This window comes from Pseudophryne corroboree, chromosome 2 (assembly GCF_028390025.1).
Source record: "Pseudophryne corroboree isolate aPseCor3 chromosome 2, aPseCor3.hap2, whole genome shotgun sequence".
Classification (NCBI taxonomy): Eukaryota; Metazoa; Chordata; class Amphibia; order Anura; family Myobatrachidae; genus Pseudophryne; species Pseudophryne corroboree.
This window is the reverse complement of record NC_086445.1, coordinates 436,112,383-436,135,299: the sequence shown is the minus strand read 5'-3', so window position 1 is coordinate 436,135,299 and position 22,917 is coordinate 436,112,383. Positions and strand designations below refer to the sequence as shown.

Genomic DNA, 22,917 nt, shown 5'->3' with positions numbered 1-22,917 from the left:
TGCAATAACCGCCCTGAGCGATTCCATCTTGAACTTGAATTTTTTATGTATGTGTTCAAGGATTTCAAATTTAAAATGGGTCTCACCGAACCGTCCGGTTTCGGCACCACAAATAGTGTGGAATAGTAACCCCGGCCTTGTTGAAGTAGGGGTACCTTGATTATCACCTGCTGGGAATACAGCTTGTGAATCGCTGCTAGCACCGCCTCCCTGTCTGAGGGAGCAATCGGCAAGGCAGATTTTAGGAACCGGTGGGGTGGAGCCGCCTCGAATTCCAGCTTGTACCCCTGAGATACTATTTGAAGGATCCAGGGATCCACCTGTGAGCGAGCCCACTGATCGCTGAATTTCATGAGGCGGGCCCCCACCGTACCTGGCTCCGCCTGTGGAGCCCCACCGTCATGCGGCGGACTTGGAAGAGGAAGCGGGGGAGGACTTTTGCTCCTGGGAACCTGCTGTTTGTTGCAGCCTTTTTCCCCTACCTCTGCCTCTAGAGAGAAAAGACCCTCCTTTTCCCCGCTTGTTTTTCTGGGTCCGAAAGGACTGAACCTGATAAAATGGCGCCTTCTTAGGCTGTGAGGGGACATGGGGTAAAAATGCTGACTTCCCAGACGTTGCTGTGGAAACTAGGTCGGAGAGACCATCCCCAAATAATTCCTCCCCCTTATAAGGCAAAACTTCCATGTGCCTTTTGGAATCTGCATCTCCAGACCACTGGCGAGTCCATAAGCATCTCCTAGCAGAGATGGACAATGCACTTATTTTAGATGCCAGCTGGCAGACTTCCCTCTGTGCATCTCTGATATATAAGACTGAGTCTTTGATATGGTCAATTGTTAGCAGAATCGTGTCTCTGTCTAGTGTGTCAATATTTTCTGACAGTTTATCCGACCACGCAGCGGCAGCACTGCACATCCATGCTGACGCTATAGCTGGTCTAAGTATAATGCCTGAGTGTGTATATACAGACTTCAGGATCGCCTCCTGCTTTCTATCAGCAGGTTCCTTAAGGGCGGCCGTATCCTGAGACGGTAGTGCCACCTTTTTAGACAAACATGTGAGCGCTTTATCCACTCTAGGAGGTGTTTCCCAACGTAACCTATCCTCTGGCGGGAAAGGGAACGCTATTAGTACCTTCTTAGGAATTACCAATTTCTTATCAGGGGAAGCCCACGCTTCTTCACACACTTCATTTAATTCATCTGACGGGGGAAAAACTACAGGTAGTTTTTTCTCCCCAAACATAATACCCTTTTTTGTGGTACCTGGATGTAAATTAGAGATATTTAACACCTCTTTCATTGCCTCAATCATGCAGTGAATGGCCTTAATGGGCATTAAATTTGACTCCTCGTCGTCGACACTGGTGTCAGTATCCGTGTCGACATCTACTTGTGCCATCTGAGATAGCGGGCGTTTCAGAGCCCCTGATGACTTTTGAGACACCTGGACAGGCACGAGCTGAGAACTTGGCTGTCCCGCAGTCGGCATGTCGTCAAATTTCTTATGTAATGAGTCTATACGTGCACTCATTTCTTTCCATAAGCACATCCACTCAGGTGTCTGCCCCCCAGGGGGTGACATCCCTTCTAAAGGCATCTGCTCCGCCTCCACCTCATTATCCTCATCAAACATGTCGACACAGCCGTACCGACACACTCCACACACACAGGGAATGCTCAATATAGAGGACAGGACCCACAAAAGCCCTTTGGGGGGACAGAGTGAGAGTATGCCAGCACACACCAGAGCGCTATACAAGGTAGGGACTAACTGAGTTATGTCCCTTATAGCTGCTTTTTAATATAAACTATATACTGCGCCAAATTAAATGCCCCCCCTCTCTCTTTTTTACCCTTTTCTGTAGAGTAGTCTGCAGGGGAGAGCCAGGGAGCTTCCTTCCAGCGGAACTGTGAGGGAAAAATGGCGCCCAGTGTGCTGAGGGAGATAGCTCCGCCCCTTTTTCGCGGCCTATTCTCCCGCTTTTTTCTGGATTCTGGCAGGGGTATTTACCTCATATATATAGCCCCTGGGGCTATATATTGAGGTATTTTTGCCAGCCAAGGTGTTTTTATTGCTGCCTCAGGGCGCCCCCCCCCCCCAGCGCCCTGCACCTTCAGTGACCGGAGTGTTAAGTGTGAGAGGAGCAATGGCGCACAGCTGCAGTGCTGTGCGCTACCTTGGTGAAGACTGATGTCTTCATGCCGCCGATTTTCCGGACCATCTTCTTGCTTCTGGCTCTGTAAGGGGGACGGCGGCGCGGCTCCGGGACCGAACATCAAGGCTGGGCCTGCGGTCGATCCCTCTGGAGCTAATGGTGTCCAGAAGCCTAAGAAGCCCAATCCGGCTGCAAGCAGGCGAGTTCGCTTCTTCTCCCCTTAGTCCCTCGCTGCAGTGAGCCTGTTGCCAGCAGGTCTCACTGAAAATAATAAACCTAAGACTATCTTTCTTCTAAGAGCTCAGGAGAGCCCCTAGTGTGCATCCAACCTCGGCCGGGCACAAAATCTAACTGAGGCTTGGAGGAGGGTCATAGTGGGAGGAGCCAGTGCACACCAGGTAGTCCTAAATCTTTCTAGAGTGCCCAGCCTCCTTCGGAGCCCGCTATTCCCCATGGTCCTTTCGGAGTTCCCAGCATCCACTAGGACGTTAGAGAAAATATAAATGGGGAAAAAAGAATACATTTCTGAAATGTTTTTTTTTCATTAAGAAAAAGAACATATGGCAATAAACCCAAAGCAACTAAGGTAAGTATTTAGTGCATATGACTGTATCCCCTATCATAGAAAAAATCATAGAAATAAAATACGTTCCAAAAAAGGAACAATTTAGATCCCAGCTATACAACTGGACCGTGTTACTGAATGCGTACAGCAGTATTACTTGAATGGCATAAATTCACTTTCCCTGTTCTCTGAGTCACATTCAAAAAACTGTTACAAAATGTTAGGATTTGCTACACAGTAGTACGTAATGACATTGTTACATTGTTGCAGGCTTGCATTTCTTGTGAGTATCGTACACATAAATACTTCTGATCCATGGATCATCTACAATATTATATTCATAAGCTAGAAAAAGCATCACCATGTATATTAGTTTAGTTAAACTGTGTGATCTACCAGAAAATAAGTCATCTACGATGCTCCGCTGTTGTCCTGAGAAAAGGAGTGATCATAAGTTATTTTGTACCAGGCAAAGCATAACGTACATATAAATACAATTTTTTTCTAAAGTTTTTTTCAATTCCTATGATTATGTCCCGCTCCACAGATTTTTCTCCTGTTTCTTAAGGGCAGATACTACTGCATGATCTTATAGATTTGAACCCACGGCGGGGTGTATCATATACATAGGTTAAACAGCTTCTTAATTTTGTCCACCTCCAACTATTGTGTTCATGAGGACAAACAGTAATGCATAATCCCGTCAGTTTAGGCCCACAGCAGGGTATTTTATACACACAAAATCAAAACAGTTTTTTTCTTTGTTCAAAGTATTTACATTAAATGCTGTACTAATGAAAACAAGCAGTAATACACGGTCGGGATTCAATTCATAGGTGCACCTATATAGAAATGTATATGGCTATTTTGCTATGAGCAAATAAAAGGTGTAAAAATAAGAATTTACTTACCGATAATTCTATTTCTCGTAGTCCGTAGTGGATGCTGGGAACTCCGTAAGGACCATGGGGAATAGCGGCTCCGCAGGAGACTGGGCACAAAAGTAAAGCTTTAGGACTACCTGGTGTGCACTGGCTCCTCCCCCTATGACCCTCCTCCAAGCCTCAGTTAGGATACTGTGCCCGGACGAGCGTACACAATAAGGAAGGATTCATGAATCCCGGGTAAGACTCATACCAGCCACACCAATCACACCGTACAACCTGTGATCTGAACCCAGTTAACAGCATGATAACAGAGGAGCCTCTAGAAAAGATGGCTCACAACAACAATAACCCGATTTAGTTAACAATAACTATGTACAAGTATTGCAGACAATCCGCACTTGGGATGGGCGCCCAGCATCCACTACGGACTACGAGAAATAGAATTATCGGTAAGTAAATTCTTATTTTCTCTGACGTCCTAGTGGATGCTGGGAACTCCGTAAGGACCATGGGGATTATACCAAAGCTCCCAAACGGGCGGGAGAGTGCGGATGACTCTGCAGCACCGAATGAGAGAACTCCAGGTCCTCCTCAGCCAGGGTATCAAATTTGTAGAATTTAGCAAACGTGTTTGCCCCTGACCAAGTAGCTGCTCGGCAAAGTTGTAAAGCCGAGACCCCTCGGGCAGCCGCCCAAGATGAGCCCACCTTCCTTGTGGAATGGGCTTTTACAGATTTTGGCTGTGGCAGGCCTGTCACAGAATGTGCAAGCTGAATTGTACTACAAATCCAACGAGCAATAGTCTGCTTAGAAGCAGGAGCACCCAGCTTGTTGGGTGCATACAGGATAAACAGCGAGTCAGATTTTCTGACTCCAGCCGTCCTGGAAACATATATTTTCAGGGCCCTGACTACGTCCAGCAACTTGGAGTCCTCCAAGTCCCTAGTAGCCGCAGGTACCACAATAGGCTGGTTCAGGTGAAACGCGGAAACCACTTTAGGGAGAAATTGAGGACGAGTCCTCAATTCTGCCCTGTCCGTATGAAAAATCAGGTAAGGGCTTTTATAGGATAAAGCCGCCAATTCTGACACACGCCTGGCCGAAGCCAAGGCCAACAGCATTACTACTTTCCATGTGAGATATTTTAAGTCCACAGTGGTGAGTGGTTCAAACCAATTTGATTTTAGGAACCCCAAAACTACATTGAGATCCCAAGGTGCCACTGGAGGCACAAAAGGAGGCTGTATATGCAGTACCCCCTTGACAAACGTCTGAACTTCAGGAACTGAAGCCAGTTCTTTCAGGAAGAAAATCGACAGGGCCGAAATTTGAACCTTAATGGACCCCAATTTTAGGCCCATAGACACTCCTGTTTGCAGGAAATGCAGGAATCGACCCAGTTGAAATTCCTCTGTAGGGGCCTTCCTGGCCTCGCACCACGCAACACATTTACGCCAAATGCGGTGATAATGCTTTGCGGTTACATCCTTCCTGGCTTTGATCAGGGTAGGGATGACTTCATCCGGAATGCCTTTTTCCTTCAGGATCCGGCGTTCAACCGCCATGCCGTCAAACGCAGCCGCAGTAAGTCTTGGAACAGACAGGGTCCTTGCTGGAGCAGGTCCCTTCTTAGAGGTAGAGGCCACGGGTCCTCTGTGAGCATCTCTTGAAGTTCCGGGTACCAAGTCCTTCTTGGCCAATCCGGAGCCACGAGTATAGTTCTTACTCCTCTCCGTCTTATAATTCTCAGTACCTTGGGTATGAGAGGCAGAGGAGGGAACACATACACTGACTGGTACACCCACGGCGTTACCAGAGCGTCCACAGCTATTGCCTGAGGGTCCCTTGACCTGGCGCAATACCTGTCTAGTTTTTTTTATGTGAAGTGATGTCTCCAGGCTTGACCACAAGCCCTGGAAATTCCTTCCCTGTGTGACTGCTCCCCAGCCTCGCAGGCTGGCATCCGTGGTCACCAGGACCCAGTCCTGAATGCCGAATCTGCGGCCCTCTAGAAGATGAGCACTCTGTAACCACCACAGGAGGGACACCCTTGTCTTTGGTGACAGGGTTATCCGCTGATGCATCTGAAGATGCGATCCGGACCATTTGTCCAGCAGGTCCCACTGGAAAGTTCTTGCGTGGAATCTGCCGAATGGGATTGCTTCGTAGGAAGCCACCATTTTTCCCAGGACCCTTGTGCATTGATGCACTGAGACTTGGCCTGGTTTTAGGAGGTTTCTGACTAGCTCAGATAACTCCCTGGCTTTCTCCTCCGGGAGAAACACCTTTTTCTGGACTGTGTCCAGGATCATCCCTAGGAATAGAAGACGCGTCGTCGGGATCAGCTGCAATTTTGGAATATTGAGAATCCAACCGTGCTGCCGCAACACTACCTGAGATAGTGCTACCCCGACTTCCAACTGTTCCCTGGATCTTGCCCTTATCAGGAGATCGTCCAAGTAAGGGATAACTAAAACTCCCTTCCTTCGAAGGAGTATCATCATTTCGGCCATTACTTTGGTAAAGACCCGGGGTGCCGTGGACAATCCAAACGGCAGCTCTGAAACTGATAGTGACAGTTCTGTACCACAAACCTGAGGTACCCTTGGTGAGAAGGGTAAATTGGGACATGGAGGTAAGCATCCTTGATGTCCAGAGACACCATATAATCCCCTTCTTCCAGGTTCGCAATCACTGCTCTGAGTGACTCCATCTTGAATTTGAACCTCTGTATGTAAGTGTTCAAGGATTTCAGATTTAAAATAGGTCTCACCGAGCCGTCCGGCTTCGGTACCACAAACAGCGTGGAATAATACCCCTTTCCCTGTTGCAGGAGGGGTACCTTGATTATCACCTGCTGGGAATACAGCTTGTGAATGGCTTCCAATACCGCCTCCCTGTCGGAGGGAGACGTCGGTAAAGCAGACTTTAGGAAAGGGCGAGGGGGAGACGTCTCGAATTCCAATTTGTACCCCTGAGATACCACCTGAAGGTTCCAGGGGTCCACTTGTGAGTGAGCCCACTGAAATTCTTGAGACGGGCCCCCACCGTGCCTGAGTCCGCTTGTAAAGCCCCAGCGTCATGCAGAGGACTTGGCAGAGGCGGGAGAGGGCTTCTGTTCCTGGGAACTGGCTGTTTGCTGCAGCCTTTTCCCTCTCCCTCTGCCACGGGGCAGAAATGAGGAGCCTTTTGCTCGCTTGCCCTTATGGGGCCGAAAGGATTGCGCCTGATAATACGGCGTCTTCTTATGTTGAGAGGCTACCTGGGGTAAAAATGTGGATTTTCCAGCAGTTGCCGTGGACACCAGGTCTGATAGACCTACCCCAAATAACTCCTCCCCTTTATAAGGCAATACTTCCATATGCCTTTTGGAATCCGCATCACCTGACCACTGCCGCGTCCATAACCCTCTTCTGGCAGAAATGGACAGCGCACTTACTCTTGATGCCAGTCGGCAGATATCCCTCTGTGCATCACGCATATATAGAAATGCATCTTTTAAATGCTCTATAGTCCGTAATATACTGTCCCTGTCCAGGGTATCAATATTTTCAGTCAGGGAATCCGACCAAGCCACCCCAGCACTGCACATCCATGCTGAGGCGATTGCTGGTCGCAGTATAACTCCCGTGTGAGTGTATATACATTTTAGGATATTCTCCTGCTTTCTGTCAGCAGGTTCCTTAAGGGCGGCCGTCTCAGGAGAGGGTAGCGCCACCTGTTTAGACAAGCGCGTGAGCGCTTTATCCACCCTAGGGGGTGTTTCCCAACGTGCCCTATCCTCTGGCGGGAAAGGGTATGATGCCAATAACCTTTTAGGAATTATCAGTTTATCGGGGGAAGCCCACGCTTCATCACACACTTCATTTAATTCCTCAGATGCAGGAAAAACTACAGGCAGTTTTTTCTCACCAAACATAATACCCTTTTTTGTGGTACTTGTATTATCAGAAATATGTAAAACATTTTTCATTGCCTCAATCATGTAACGTGTGGCCCTACTGGAAGTCACATTCGTCTCTTCATCGTCGACACCGGAGTCAGTATCCGTGTCGGCGTCTGTGTCTGCCATCTGAGGTAGCGGGCGTTTTAGAGCCCCTGATGGCCTTTGAGACGCCTGGACAGGCACAAGCTGAGTAGCCGGCTGCCTCATGTCATCAACCGTCTTTTGTAAAGAGCTGACACTGTCACGTAATTCCTTCCATAAGCCCATCCACTCAGGTGTCGACTCCCTAGGGGGTGACATCTCTATTACAGGCAATTGCTCCGCCTCCACATCATTTTCCTCCTCATACATGTCGACACAATCGTACCGACACACAGCACACACACAGGGAATGCTCTGATAGAGGACAGGACCCCACTAGCCCTTTGGGGAGACAGAGGGAGAGTATGCCAGCACACACCAGAGCGCTATATATATATATATATATATATATATATATATATAGGGATACCACTATATAATGTGTTTTCCCCTTCTAGCTGCTGATATTATCAAACTGCGCCAAATTAGTGCCCCCCCTCTCTTTTTTACCCTTTTCTGTAGTGCAGGACTGCAGGGGAGAGTCAGGGAGACGTCCTTCCAGCGGAGCTGTGAGGGAAAATGGCGCCCGTGTGCTGAGGAGATAGGCTCCGCCCCCTTCTCGGCTGACTTTTCTCTCGCGTTTTGCTATATTCTGGCAGGGGTTAAAATACATCCATATAGCCCTGGGGGTTATATGTGATGTATTTTCGCCAGCCAAGGTGTTTTTATTGCTGCTCAGGGCGCCCCCCCCTAGCGCCCTGCACCCTCAGTGACCGGAGTGTGAAGTGTGCCTGAGGAGCAATGGCGCACAGCTGCAGTGCTGTGCGCTACCTTGTTGAAGACTGATGTCTTCTGCCGCCGATTTTCCGGACCTCTTCTTGCTTCTGGCTCTGTAAGGGGGCCGGCGGCGCGGCTCTGGGACCGGACTCCGAGGCTGGGCCTGTGTTCGGTCCCTCTGGAGCTAATGGTGTCCAGTAGCCTAAGAAGCCCAAGCTGGCTGCAAGCAGGCAGGTTCGCTTCTTCTCCCCTTAGTCCCTCGATGCAGTGAGCCTGTTGCCAGCAGGTCTCACTGAAAATAAGAAACCTAAAACTAACTTTTTCTAAGAAGCTCAGGAGAGCCCCCTAGATTGCACCCTGCTCGGTCGGGCACAAAAATCTAACTGAGGCTTGGAGGAGGGTCATAGGGGGAGGAGCCAGTGCACACCAGGTAGTCCTAAAGCTTTACTTTTGTGCCCAGTCTCCTGCGGAGCCGCTATTCCCCATGGTCCTTACAGAGTTCCCAGCATCCACTAGGACGTCAGAGAAAATTGAAAGAATTAGTACAGCATATTTTGCAGAATATGCGCATTTAATGTAAATACTTTGAACAAAGAAAAAAACTGTTTTGATTTTGTGTGTATAAGATACCCTGCTGTGGGCCTAAACTGACGGGATTATGCATTACTGTTTGTCCTCATGAACACAATAGTTGGAGGTGGACAAAATTAAGAAGCTGTTTAACCTATGTATATGATACACCCCGCCGTGGGTTCAAATCTATAGGATCATGCAGTAGTATCTGCCCTTAAGAAACAGGAGAAAAATCTGTGGAGCGGGACATAATCATAGGAATTGAAAAAAACTTTAGAAAAAAAATTGTATTTATATGTACGTTATGCTTTGCCTGGTACAAAATAACTTATGATCACTCCTTTTCTCAGGACAACAGCGGAGCATCGTAGAGGACTTATTTTCTGGTAGATCACACAGTTTAACTAAACTAATATACATGGTGATGCTTTTTCTAGCTTATGAATATAATATTGTAGATGATCCATGGATCAGAAGTATTTATGTGTACGATACTCACAAGAAATGCAAGCCTGTAACAATGTCATTACGTACTACTGTGTAGCAAATCCTAACATTTTGTAACAGTTTTTTGAATGTGACTCAGAGAACAGGGAAAGTGAATTTATGCCATTCAAGTAATACTGCTGTACGCATTCAGTAACACGGTCCAGTTGTATAGCTGGGATCTAAATTGGTCCTTTTTTGGAACGTATTTTATTTCTATGATTTTTTCTATGATAGGGGATACAGTCATATGCACTAAATACTTACCTTAGTTGCTTTGGGTTTATTGCCATATGTTCTTTTTCTTAATGAAAAAAAAAAATTTCAGAAATGTATTCTTTTTCCCCCATTTATATTATCTTGGTAAGAAATAAAAGTTACGTTTTAACTTTAAACATCATATCTTTATTCATTAAATTCTATATATATTTTCTTCATTAAAAGAGTGCTCCAAAAAGGAATTTCCTATGGGATTAGTCCCCAAAAATAGTGTCTCTGTGAAGCCACTACATGTACCATGGAACAACTGTGAAGACTAGAACCAATTAATGGAGAAAATGTGGTGTGGCACAACAGGGACATTGGAAAGGCATCCAGTTGATAGTTAGAAGAGGAGGCAACTCATCAGGGAGGCTACCAAGAGGCATGCAGCAACATTAGAGGAGCTGCAGGGATTTCTGGCGTGAACTGGTCACTCCCAGCATGTGACAAAATCTCATTTACTCTGCACATTGGAAAAGATGGAAGCCACGTCTCACAATAAAAAAATATCCGAGCTAATCTAATATTTACAAAAATAAACATACATCCAATTACATGTTTAGTGCAAACATGACCCAGATGACCACCAAATGAATACCATGCTGACATTCAGCATTTTGGGGGCATCATTGTGTTTTGTGGCAACTTCTCTCTACTTGGGACAGTGTCTCTAGAAAGGATATAATGAATTACTGTAGTTCCAAATAAGATATATTGGCATGAAACCTGCTGACCTGCAGCCCTGTTTTCGCATGAAAATGGGTCTGCTTTCTTGGATTTGGTTTTGCCTGCCTGAGGTGCACCAATTACCCGGCACACAAATGACCGCGGGTATTAGGATATCGCCCAAAGGTGGGAATTCAATTAGATGCGGTAATTTACAGATGACTAATTGAACGCATGCGTCAATTCAGTTAGAGCCCGCAGCAGCCCACAGGCTGCAGTTAATTAAGCAGGCTTGAAAAGAAATCTGCACTTAATGGCCTAACCGCAGATTCTGTTTGTGTAATGTGCAATAGCAGGGAAATTTACTGGCCAAGAAAAATAAGATTTTACTTACCGGTGAATCTATTTCTCGTAGTCCATAGTGGATGCTGGGGACTCCGTAAGGACCATGGGGAATAGACGGGCTCCGCAGGAGACATGGGCACTTTAAGAAAGAATTTAGGTTCTGGTGTGCTCTGGCTCCTCCCTCTATGTCCCTCCTCCAGACCTCAGTTAGAGAAACTGTGCCCGGAAGAGCTGACAGTACAAGGAAAGTATTTTGGAAATCCAGGGCAAGACTCATACCAGCCACACCAATCACACCGTATAACTTGTGATAAACTTACCCAGTTAACAGTATGAACAACAACAGAGCATCAGATCAACCCTGATGCAACTATAACATAACCCTTATTTAAGCAATAACTATATACAAGCATTGCAGAAGAAGTCCGCACTTGGGACGGGCGCCCAGCATCCACTACGGACTGCGAGAAATAGATTTACAGGTAAGTAATCTTATTTTCTCTAACATCCTAGTGGAGGCTGGGGACTCCGTAAGGACCATGGGGATTATAACAAAGCTCCCAAACGGGCGGGAGAGTGTGGATTACTCTGCAGCACCGATTGAGCAAACACAAAGTCCTCCTCAGCCAGGGTATCAAACTTGTAGAACCTTGCAAAGGTGTTTGAACCTGACCAAGTAGTCGCTCGGCAAAGTTGTAATGCCGAGACCCCTCGGGCAGCCGCCCAAGAAGAGCACACCTTCCTTGTGGAATGGGCCTTAACGGATTTAGGCAGCGGCAATCCAGCCGCAGAATGAGCCTGCTGAATCGTGTTACAGATCCAGTGAGCAATAGTATGCTTTGAAGCAGGCGCCCCAAGCTTGTTGGAAGCATACAGGATAAACAAAGATTCTGTTTTCCTGACCCTAGCCGTTCTGGCTACATAAACTTTCAAAGCCCTGACCACATCTAGTAACTCGGAATCCTCCAAGTCAGTAGTAGCCACAGGCACCACAATAGGTTGGTTCATATGAAAGGATGAAACCACTTTCGGCAGAAATTGTGGGCGGGTCCGCAATTCTGCTCTATCCGCATAGAAAACCAGATAAGGGCTTTTATGTGACAAAGCCGCCAACTCTGACACCCGCCTAGCCGAAGCCAAGGCTAGTAGCATGACCACCTTCCACGTGATATATTTCAATTCCACCGACTTGAGTGGTTCAAACCAGTGTGATTTCAGGAAACTCAACACCACGTTAAGATCCCAAGGTGCCACTGGAGACACAAAAGGGGGCTGAATATGCAGCACTCCCTTTACAAACGTCTGAACTTCAGGCAGAGAAGCCAATTCTTTTTGAAAGAAAATGGATAGGGCCGAAATCTGGACTTTAATGGAACCCAATTTTAGGCCCAAAGTCACTCCTGACTGTAGGAAGTGAAGGAAACGGCCCAGCTGGAATTCCTCCGTAGGGGTATTCCTGGCCTCACACCAAGCAACATATTTTCGCCATATACGGTGATAATGTTGAGCAGTCACGTCCTTCCTAGCCTTTATCAGCGTAGGAATGACCTCATCCGGAATGCCTTTTCTGCTAGGATCCGGCGTTCAACCGCCATGCCGTCAAACGCAGCCGCGGTAAGTCTTGGAACAGACAGGGCCCCTGTTGCAACAGGTCCTGTCTTAGAGGCAGAGGCCACGGGTCCTCTGTGAGCATTTCTTGCAGATCTGGATACCAAGTCCTTCTTGGCCAATACGGAACAATGAGTATTGTTCTCACTCCTCTTTTACTTATGATTCTCAGTACCTTGGGTATGAGAGGAAGGAGGAGGAAATACATAGACCGACTGGAACACCCACGGCGTCACCAGTGCGTCCACAGCTATCGCCTGAGGGTCTCTTGACCTGGCGCAATACTTCTGTAGCTTTTTGTTGAGGCGGGATGCCATCATGTCCACCTGTGGCAGTTCCCACCGACTTGCAACCTGCGTGAAGACTTCTTGATGAAGTCCCCATTCTCCCGGGTGGAGGTCATGCCTGCTGAGGAAGTCTGCTTCCCAGTTGTCCACTCCCGGAATGAACACTGCTGACAGTGCGCTTACGTGATTCTCCGGCCAGCGAAGAATTCTGGTGGCTTCTACCATCGCCACCCTGCTCCTTGTGCCGCCTTGGCGGTTTACATGAGCCACTGCGGTGATGTTGTCTGACTGAATCAGAACCGGTTGGTCGCGAAGTAGGGACTCCGCTTGGCGTAGGGCATTGTATATGGCCCTTAGTTCCAGGATGTTGATGTGGAGGCAAGTCTCCTGACTTGACCACAGATCTTGGAAATTTCTTCCCTGTGTGACTGCCCCCCCACCCTCGGAGGCTTGCATCCGTGGTCACCAGGACCCAGTCCTGAATGCCGAATCTGCGGCCCTCGAGGAGGTGAGCACTCTGCAGCCACCACAGGAGAGACACCCTGGCCCTGGGGGATAGGGTGATTAATCGATGCATCTGAAGATGTGATCCGGACCATTTGTCCAGTAGATCCCACTGAAAGGTCCTCGCATGGAACCTGCCGAAGGGAATGGCCTCGTATGATGCCACTATCTTTCCCAGGACTCGCGTGCAGTGATGCACCGACACCTGTTTTGGTTTCAATAGGTTTCTGACCCTTCTCCATCGGGGATAAACCCTCTTCTGGTCTGTGTCCAGAATCATGCCCAGGAAGGGCAGACAAGTCGTAGGAATCAACTGCGACTTTGGAATATTTAGAATCCAGCCGTGTTGTCGTAACACTTCGAGAGCGTGCTACGCTGATCAGCAACTGCTCTCTTGACCTCGCCTTTATGAGGAGATCGTCCAAGTATGGGATAATTGTGACCCCTTGCTTCCGCAGGAGTACCATCATCTCCGCCATTACCTTGGTAAATATTCTCGGTGCCGTGGAGAGACCAAACGGCAACGTCTGAAATTGGTAATGACAATCCTGTACCACAAATCTGAGGTACGCCTGATGAGGTGGATAAATGGGGACATGAAGGTATGCATCCTTTATGTCCAGAGACACCATAAAATCCCCCCCCTTCCAGGCTTGAGATGACCGCTCTGAGCGATTCCATCTTGAACTTGAACCCTTTCAGGTATATGTTCAGAGATTTTAAATTCAATATGGGTCTGACCGAACCATCCGGTTTCGGTACCACAAACATGGTCGAATAATAACCCTTTCCTTGTTGAAGGAGGGGAACCTTGACCACCACCTATTGAAGATACAATTTGTGAATTGCAGTTAACACTATTTGGGGGAAGCTGACAGGGCCGACTTGAGGTATCGGTGAGGGGGCATCTCTTCGAATTCCAGCTTGTATCCCTGAGACACAATTTCTATTGCCCAGGGATCCAACTGGGAGTGAACCCACTTGTGGCTGAAATTTCGGAGACGCGCCCCCACCGGGCCTGGCTCCGCCTGTGGAGCCCCCAGCGTCATGCGATGGATTTAGTGGAAGCCGGGGAGGACTTCTGTTCCTGGGAACTAGCTGCGTTGTGCAGCATCCTTCCTCTGCCCCTGCCCCTGCCAAGAAAGGACGCACCTCGGACTTTCTTGCCTTTTTGTGATCGAAAGGACTGCATTTGGTAATACGGTGCTTTCTTAGGCTGTGAGGAAACATATGGCAAAAAATTTGACTTTCCAGCAGTAGCTGTGGAGACCAGGTCCGAGAGACCCTCCCCAAACAATTCCTCACCCTTGTAAGGTAAAACCTCCATGTGCCTTTTTGAGTCGGCATCACCTGTCCATTGCCGAGTCCACAGGACCCTTCTGGCAGAAATCGACATAGCATTTATTCTAGAGCCCAGTAGGCTAAGGTCTCTTTGAGCATCTCTCATATATAGGACAGCGTCTTTTATATGCCCCAGGGTCATTAATATAGTATCCTTGTCTAAGGTATCAAGTTCCTCAGATAAGGTATCCGTCCATGCTGCTAAAGCACTACACACCCAGGCCGACGCAATTGCCGGCCTTAGTAAGGTACCTGAATGTGTATAAATGGACTTCAGGGTACCCTCTTGCTTTCTATCCGCAGCATCTTTTAGGGTGGCCGTATCCTGTGACGGCAGGGCTACCCTCTTGGATAAGCGTGTTAAAGCTTTGTCCACCCTAGGGGAGGATTCCCAGCGTAACCTGTCCGTTGGCGGGAAAGGATACGCCATAAGTATCTGTTTGGAAATCGGCAGTTTTTTATCTGGAGATTCCCAAGCCTTTTCACATAACTCATTTAGCTCGTGTGAAGAGGGGAAGGTCACCACCTGCCTTTTTTCCCCATACATATGAACCCTCTTGTCTGGGACTGGGGTTTCCTCTGTGATGTGCAACACCTCCTTAATTGCTATAATCATATAACGGATGGATTTAGCCAATTTAGGCTGTAACTTTGCATCATCGTAATCGACACTGGAGTCAGAATCCATGTCGGTATCTGTGTCAACAATTTGGGACAGTGGGCGCTTCTGAGACCCCGACGGCCTCTGCGACATAGGATCAGGCACGGGCTGAGACCCTGACTGTCCTGAGGCTTCAGCTTTTTCCAACCTTTTATGCAAGGAATTAACATCATCATTTAAAACCTTCCACATATCCATCCAATCAGGTGTCGGCGCCGTCGGCGGAGACACCACATTCATTTGCTCCCGCTCTGTTTCCACATAGCCTTCCTCGTCAAACATGTCGACACAAGCGTACCGACACACCACACACACAGGGAATACTCTTTTTGAAGACAGTTCCCCCACAAGGCCCTTTGGAGAGACAGAGAGAGAGTATGCCAGCACACACCCCAGCGCTATATAACCCTGGAATAACACAGTAACTTAATGTTAATCCAGTAGCAGCTGTTATATTGATTTCTGCGCCAAATTATGTGCCCCCCCTCTCTTTTTACCCTCTTCTACCGTGTATCTGCAGGGGAGATCCTGGGGAGCTTCCTCTCAGCGGAGCTGTGGAGAAAAAATGGCGCTGGTGAGTACTGAGGAAGAAGCCCCGCCCCCTCAGCGGCGGGCTTCTGTCCCGCTTTAATATACAATTTATGGCGGGGGCTCATACATATATACAGTGCCCAACTGTATATATGCAACTTTTTGCCAAAGAGGTCCTTAATTGCTGCCCAGGGCGCCCCCTCTACGCCCTGCACCCTACAGTGACCGGAGTATGCGGGTGTGTGTGGGAGCAATGGCGCACAGCTGCAGTGCTGTGCGCTACCTCAGTGAAGACTGGAGTCTTCTGCCGCCGATTTCGAAGTCTTCTTGCTTCTTCCACCCGGCTTCTGTCTTCCGGCTCTGCGAGGGGGACGGCGGCGCGGCTCTGGGATCGGACGACGAGGGCGAGATCCTGTGTACGATCCCTCTGGAGCTAATGGTGTCCAGTAGCCTAAGAAGCAGGACCTATCTGCAGAGAGTAGGGCTGCTTCTCTCCCCTCAGTCCCACGATGCAGGGAGTCTGTTGCCAGCAGAGCTCCCTGAAAATAAAAAACCTAACAAAATACTTTCTTTACAGCAAGCTCAGGAGAGCTCACTGAACAGCACCCAGCTCGTCCGGGCACAGATTCAAACTGAGGTCTGGAGGAGGGACATAGAGGGAGGAGCCAGAGCACACCAGAACCTAAATTCTTTCTTAAAGTGCCCATGTCTCCTGCGGAGCCCGTCTATTCCCCATGGTCCTTACGGAGTCCCCAGCATCCACTAGGACGTTAGAGAAAAGGGGTAATTGTACAGTCAAGGGGCGTTACAGACTGAGGCTACCACCCCAAGCATCTACAGTAATTAAATCCCCCCCAAAGACATTAATGATGGCATGCATTGTTTAATAACCACGTAATTTTGGTAATATGATCAGCTCACCTGCAATGCCAAAGTTCAGCTGTGGCACGTCTTCTCCCTTTGCCATTTTCTTGGGACTTGGAATTTCTTTAACCGATTCTGGAGGGAAGGTCCATATCTTTTTTCTGGTTGTTACAGTAGGAGAAGGGGCTTTCACTGGTTTATTAGTTGCTGGGCACCACTTATAACCAGGGTGTGCTTTCATAAATGCATCCTTGTACTTTGAAAGAAAAATATATATAAAAAATAATTCAACAAATTAGTATGACACGACGGTAAAAAAAAAAAAAAAAATAGTACAAACTAATAGAACACTCCAATAATGTTAACTATTCAAAATATATAATCAACAGTCCATGAACAACAGGTCTAAAGAGAACAACACTATTGTAAAAGGCAAGAACAATGACATCAGATGGAGATGATGCACTAGAATGGTATGTCACTAGTCTATTCTTAAGACTTTATAACAAATAATTAAATGCTGACTTGTGAAATGTATGCATTACCCATAAAACTGCCCATCTGATATTTAACATGTTAAGACATGTATCTGCTTTTGTAGCATACAAACTATGACCTTGGATAGGAAACAAATGCTATTAGTATAACAGTGTATCACTTCAGATACCAGATGGCTGCTGCAGACATCATCATAGCGAACAAATACAGTTCTCGCTCAGAAAACGTTATCCATTAGCATGGTTTTCATTGCCCAGTGATACGTAGCAACTCTTGCCAGCACAACATAGCAAGAAATGTAAGTGAATTCTATAGCATCAGCGGCAGTGCCCAAGCTACATACTCAGCCAGAATAAATTCATATTTGTTTATTCTGACATATTAACTTCCTTTTTATTATATGCAGGCATATTTAAGTTATGTACAAGGAAACCGTTTTAAAAAAGACTGTGGTTTAAATACACAGAAAATGCAATAGTGGTCTACTAATCCTGTCTCTTTACTAAGCTAGACATTTCAGGTTTCTATTTCAGCTTTGGAAAAACCAAATGCCTTTGCCTAAAAACTTGCATGTCACAGCACCATCTAGTGACTACATGCGGTAAAACACCCACCTAAATACACATCTGTATTGTACAGGATGGCCAAACAGCTAATCATACTCTACGTGCCAATAAGTGAAAACAATTTAGTAACTAGGCAAGTACAGGATACACTGCAACACATGTATACATAATACAGTAATGGTGTATTTTTAAACTTTCACAAGGAACACACAAGACAAGAACTTATTCTGAAATGTAACCTCGAACAGAACCAGGGTAGAAAATAGGATTTTAAATACTGTACCTACCGGTAAATCGTTTTCTCATAGTCCATAAGGGATATTGGGGACACATTAGTATGATGGGTATAGACGGGGTCCAAAGGAGCCAGTGCACTTTAAAATTTCTTCCACTGGGTGTGATGGCTCCTCCCCTCTATGAGGCATAGAGGCAGTTATGGGTAAAACAGTGCCTAAGGAGATATTACATACTTGAGGGAAGGAACATAAGAATAATAAGTGTGGTGAGATTTACACACCAGCACACCATAACATAACTGGGCCAGCAACAGAAACAGCTACAGCTGAACAGGAAACACATAACAGAGAACCTGCAGAAAGTCACCGCACAGAGGCAGGCGCCCAAAATCCCTTATGGACTATGAGAAAAGGATTTACCGTTAGGTATTTCAAATCCTATTTTCTCAAGCATCCATAAGGGATATTGGGGACACATTAGTACAATGGGGGATGTCCCAAAGCTTCCAGAACATGCGGGAACGTGCGGAGACATCTGCAGCACCGCCTGCCCAAACTACCCTTTGGCCAGGGTATCAAACTTGTAAAACTTCACAAAGGTGCTTTTCCCCGACCAGGTAGCCGCTCGGCAGAGTTGCAGGGCCGAGACACCATGGGCAGCCGCCCAGGAAGACCCCACCGTTCTTGTAGAGTGGGCCTTCAGAGACTTTGGAACAGGTTAGGCTGCCGACACATAGGCCCGATGGATAGTAAGCTGAAACCAATGAGCAATGGACTGCTTCGAAGCAGGGCAACCCTTTTTCTGTGCATCACACAGCACGAACAAGGAATCCGTCTTTCTGATCTGAGCCATCCTCTTGACATAGATCTTCAAGGCTCACACCACATCCAATGCCTCCGGAGGGGCAGAAGTGCCAGAAATGGACGGGATCACAATAGGTTGATTGAAATGAAACGCAGAGACTACCTTCGGCAGGAACTACTGTCTAGTCCTGAGCTCTGCTCTGTTCTCATAAAAGACCAAGTAAGGACGATAAGGCTCCCAATTCCGAGACACGCCTAGCTGAAGCAAGGGCCAGTAACATCACCGTCTTTCACGTGAGGTACTTGTCTTCCACCGTCATCAGCGGTTCAAACCAGGAGGACTGCAAAAATCGTAACACCACGTCCAAATCCCAAGGTGCCATAGGCGGCACAAACGGAGGTTGTATCTGAAGCATCCCTTGCAAGAAGGTCTGAACTTCTTTTGGCAGAAGATTGAAAGAGCTGAAATCTGGACCTTAATGGATCCCAGACGTAAGCCTTTATCCATGCCAGCCTGCAGGAAACAAAGGAATCTACCCAAGTGGAATTCAGCAGATGGAAAATGTGCGTTCCTCGCACAAGGAGACATATCTCCGCCAGATATGATGATACTGTTTTGATGTCACAGGTTTCCTGGCTTGTACCAAAGTGGCAATGACCATTTTGGAAAGCCCCTTGTGAACTAGGATGTTCCGCTCAACTTCCATGCCATCAAACGAAGCCGCCGTAAGTCCGGGGTAGACAAACGGACCTTGCTGAAGAAGATCCCTTATTACTGGCAGAGGCCAAGGGTCTTCTATGGACATGCCCAGATGATCCGCGTACCATCATCTCCAGGGCCAATCCGGGACAAGCAGAATGGATTGTACTCCTTGATGCTGAATCCTCTTGAGCACCTTTGGGATCAACGGAATCAGAGGAAATACGTAGACCAGCTAGTAAGGCCAAGGCAACGTCAGTGCATCCACTGCGCACGCCTGTGGGTCTCTGGTTCGCGAGCGATAGCAGCAAAGTTTCTTGTTGGAGGTGAGATGCCATCATGTCTATCTGGGGGCAACCCCACCTGTCGATGATCTGTTTAAACATCTCAGGATGTAGTCCCCACTCCCCTGGGTGGAGATCGTGGCGACTCAGGAAGTCTGCTTCCCAGTTGTCCACTCCCGGAATGAATATTGCAGACAGTGCTCTTGCATTTCTTTCCGCCCAGAGGAGTATTCTTGATATTTCTCGCATGCAGGCCTATCTTTTTGTCCCTCCTTGTTGATTGCTGTGGCATTGTCCGACTATACCTGAATTGCCTGATCCCGGAGCAGAAGGGAGGCCTGTATCAGAGCATTGTAGATAGCCCAAAGTTCCAGGATGTTGATCGGAAGTAGATCACCTGTCCTGGAACTGCACCCTTGGATGACAGCTCCCCATCCTCTCAGACTCGCATCCGTCGTGAGGAGGATACAATCCTGAATCCCGAAGCGTCGACCTTCCTGGAGATTGGAAGACTGCAGCCACCACAGGAGTGAAATCCTGGCCTGGGGTGACAGTTGAATCATCCAGTGCATCTGAAGATGGGAACCGGACCACTCGTTCAGGATGTCCAATTGAAAGGGTCTGGGATGGAACCTTCCATACTAAATGGCCTCGTACGAGGCTACCATCATTCCCAACAATCTTATGCAAAGATGAATGGATGATGGTCAGAGAACCATGCGAACCATTTCCTGGAGAGTTCTCACTTTGTCCTCTGGGAGGAACACTTTCTGCGCTACCGTATCCAGTAGCATTCCCAGAAACAGGAGCCGCTGAGATGGCTCCAGGTGGGACTTCTGTAGATTGAGGATCCACCCATGGTGTGACAGAAGGTGGATAGTGTGATCTAATATGGAGCAGTAGAAGCTCCCTGGAACTCGCATTTATCAGGAGGAGATCGTCCAGGTAAGAGACCACGTTGACCCCCTGGACTCTGAGCTGGAACATCATTTCCGCCATCAGTCGTGAACACCATTGGAGCTGTAGACCGGCCTAATTGTAATGCCTGGAACTGGAAGCGATTGTTCAGCAGGGCGAACGTCAGATAGGCCCGATGAGGAGGCCAAATTGGGATATGGAGGTAGGCATCCTTGATATCTAAGGACACTAGGAATTCCTGTTCCAGGCCCGCGATCACTGCTCTCAAAGATTCCATCTTGAATTTGAAAACCTTAAGGTAAGGATTCAAGGACTTCAGATTCAAAATTGGCCTCACAGACCTGTCTGGTTTTGGCACTACGAACAGACTGGAGTAGTAACCTTGTCCTTGCTGTTGCAGGGCAACTGGAACAATGACTTGGGACTGGACCAACTTTGTGATGGCCAGTAGCATATTTTCCAAAGCTGGTAAGCTTGATTTGAAAAATTGTTGGGGAGGATCACCGTCGAACTCCAGCTTGTAACCCTGAGAAATAAGGTCCCTTACCCAGGCGTCCTGGCAGGAACTTTCCTAGATGTGGCTAAAGTGACGTAACCGAGCTCCCACCTCGAGATCCTCTAGCTGCATTGGATGCACCTCTGGACCTATATCAAAATCTGGTGGACCGAAAGGACAGAGTAGACGGTCCCAGATAAGTACGTCTAGCTGGCGGAGGCCCCAAGGGAAGAAACGTGGATTTCCCAGCAGTAGTTTGGAGATCCATGCGTCCAACTCACCTCCGAAGAATCAATCACTTGTAAATGGAAGAGATTCCACATTGTGTTTGGAGTCAGCATCTGCAATCCACTGACGCAACCATATGGCTTTGCGTGCTGACACCGCCATAGCAGTGGTCCTAGCATTAATATTGCCAATCTCTTTTAAGGAGTCACAGAGGGCTCTTACCATGTCCTTAATGAGTTTTAGGAAAGTTACCGTAGTAACCAGGGTCATGTCACCCGAGAGACTCTCCTGAATTTGAGTAGCCCAGGAATTAATTGCATGTGTCATCCAGCAACCTGCAATGACCTGTCTTTGAGATATACCTACAGCAATGTAGATAGACAAATTGAGACCACACTGAAATCTATCCCCGCGTCCTTTACTGTAAAGGAGCCTGGAGCCGGGGGTACCGCCTTCTTAGAGAGGCAAGAGACAGAAGTCTACAGCCGGAGATTCTTACCAGAACTTTCTGCCCTCAGGGGCAAAGAGGAACGTATGCAAAAACCGTTTTGACACCTGATATTTCCAGGATAGCATAAATAAATCATCTAATTCTTTAGAATCAGGATATGTGACAGTCAGTTTGTCTTGAGGGAGGAAAAACGACTGCTGATTTGCAGCCTCCTCGAGGGGGAGCTTTAGCACATCCCTTAAAGCTAAAATGAGGGGTTCAATACCCTGTGTAGGAGTGGAATCCCCACCTATGGGATCCACATCGTCCCCATCACCCTGTATATCATCATCAGTATCTGATAGAGGTACAGGTAAAGCATGTTTATGTGGACCTGCAGTAGAGAAGGGGGGATGGGGAACATCAGCCCTGGCAGCTAGATCTGCTACTGCTTGTTGCAGTTCTTGTGTTTTGTGGGCATTTGCAGTGAGCTGAAATGACATATCAGACATCATAATTTTGATTGCACCCAGCCAGGAAGGGCTCATGACTACACTGCTCATATGAAATGGAACCAGATGAGAGTGGGGAGAATCTGGTGTTAAACATACTGCATAACTTGTGTTTTACCATGGTGAAAAGTAACACACAACAATACACATACAACATAGACCGTTTTTCAATGCAAGCCTGCCCTATTGCATGTGAGAGGAGACACAAAGGAAGAGAAGGCACCAGCACACCCAACGCTAGAGAACCCCAGTGAGGCTGTCAGCGTTTTTATATCAGTGAAAATAAGATTTTACTTACCGATAAATCTATTTCTCATAGTCCGTAGTGGATGCTGGGGACTCCGTCAGGACCATGGGGAATAGCGGCTCCGCAGGAGACAGGGCACAAAAGCAAGCTTTTAGGATCACATGGTGTGTACTGGCTCCTCCCCCTATGACCCTCCTCCAAGCCTCAGTTAGGTACTGTGCCCGGACGAGCGTACACAATAAGGAAGGATCTTGAATCCCGGGTAAGACTCATACCAGCCACACCAATCACACCGTACAACTTGTGATTTGAACCCAGTTAACAGTATGATAACAATGAAGTAGCCTCTAAAAAAGATGGCTCACAACAATAACCCGATTTTTTTGTAACAATAACTATGTACAAGTAATGCAGACAATCCGCACTTGGGATGGGCGCCCAGCATCCACTACGGACT

General features: G+C 47.5%; 1 protein-coding gene across 5 annotated transcripts in view; it reads right to left on the bottom strand.

Moving 5' to 3' along the window:
- The window catches only part of BBX (BBX high mobility group box domain containing), a 244,701-nt gene that overhangs the window by 170,688 nt on the left and 51,096 nt on the right, over positions 1–22,917 (bottom strand). For all 5 annotated transcript variants that reach the window (XM_063953620.1, XM_063953619.1, XM_063953622.1 and 2 more), the window contains one exon: positions 16,599–16,797. In XM_063953620.1, the coding sequence (XP_063809690.1) occupies positions 16,599–16,797 (199 nt within the window). The remainder of the gene's footprint in view (positions 1–16,598; positions 16,798–22,917) is intronic.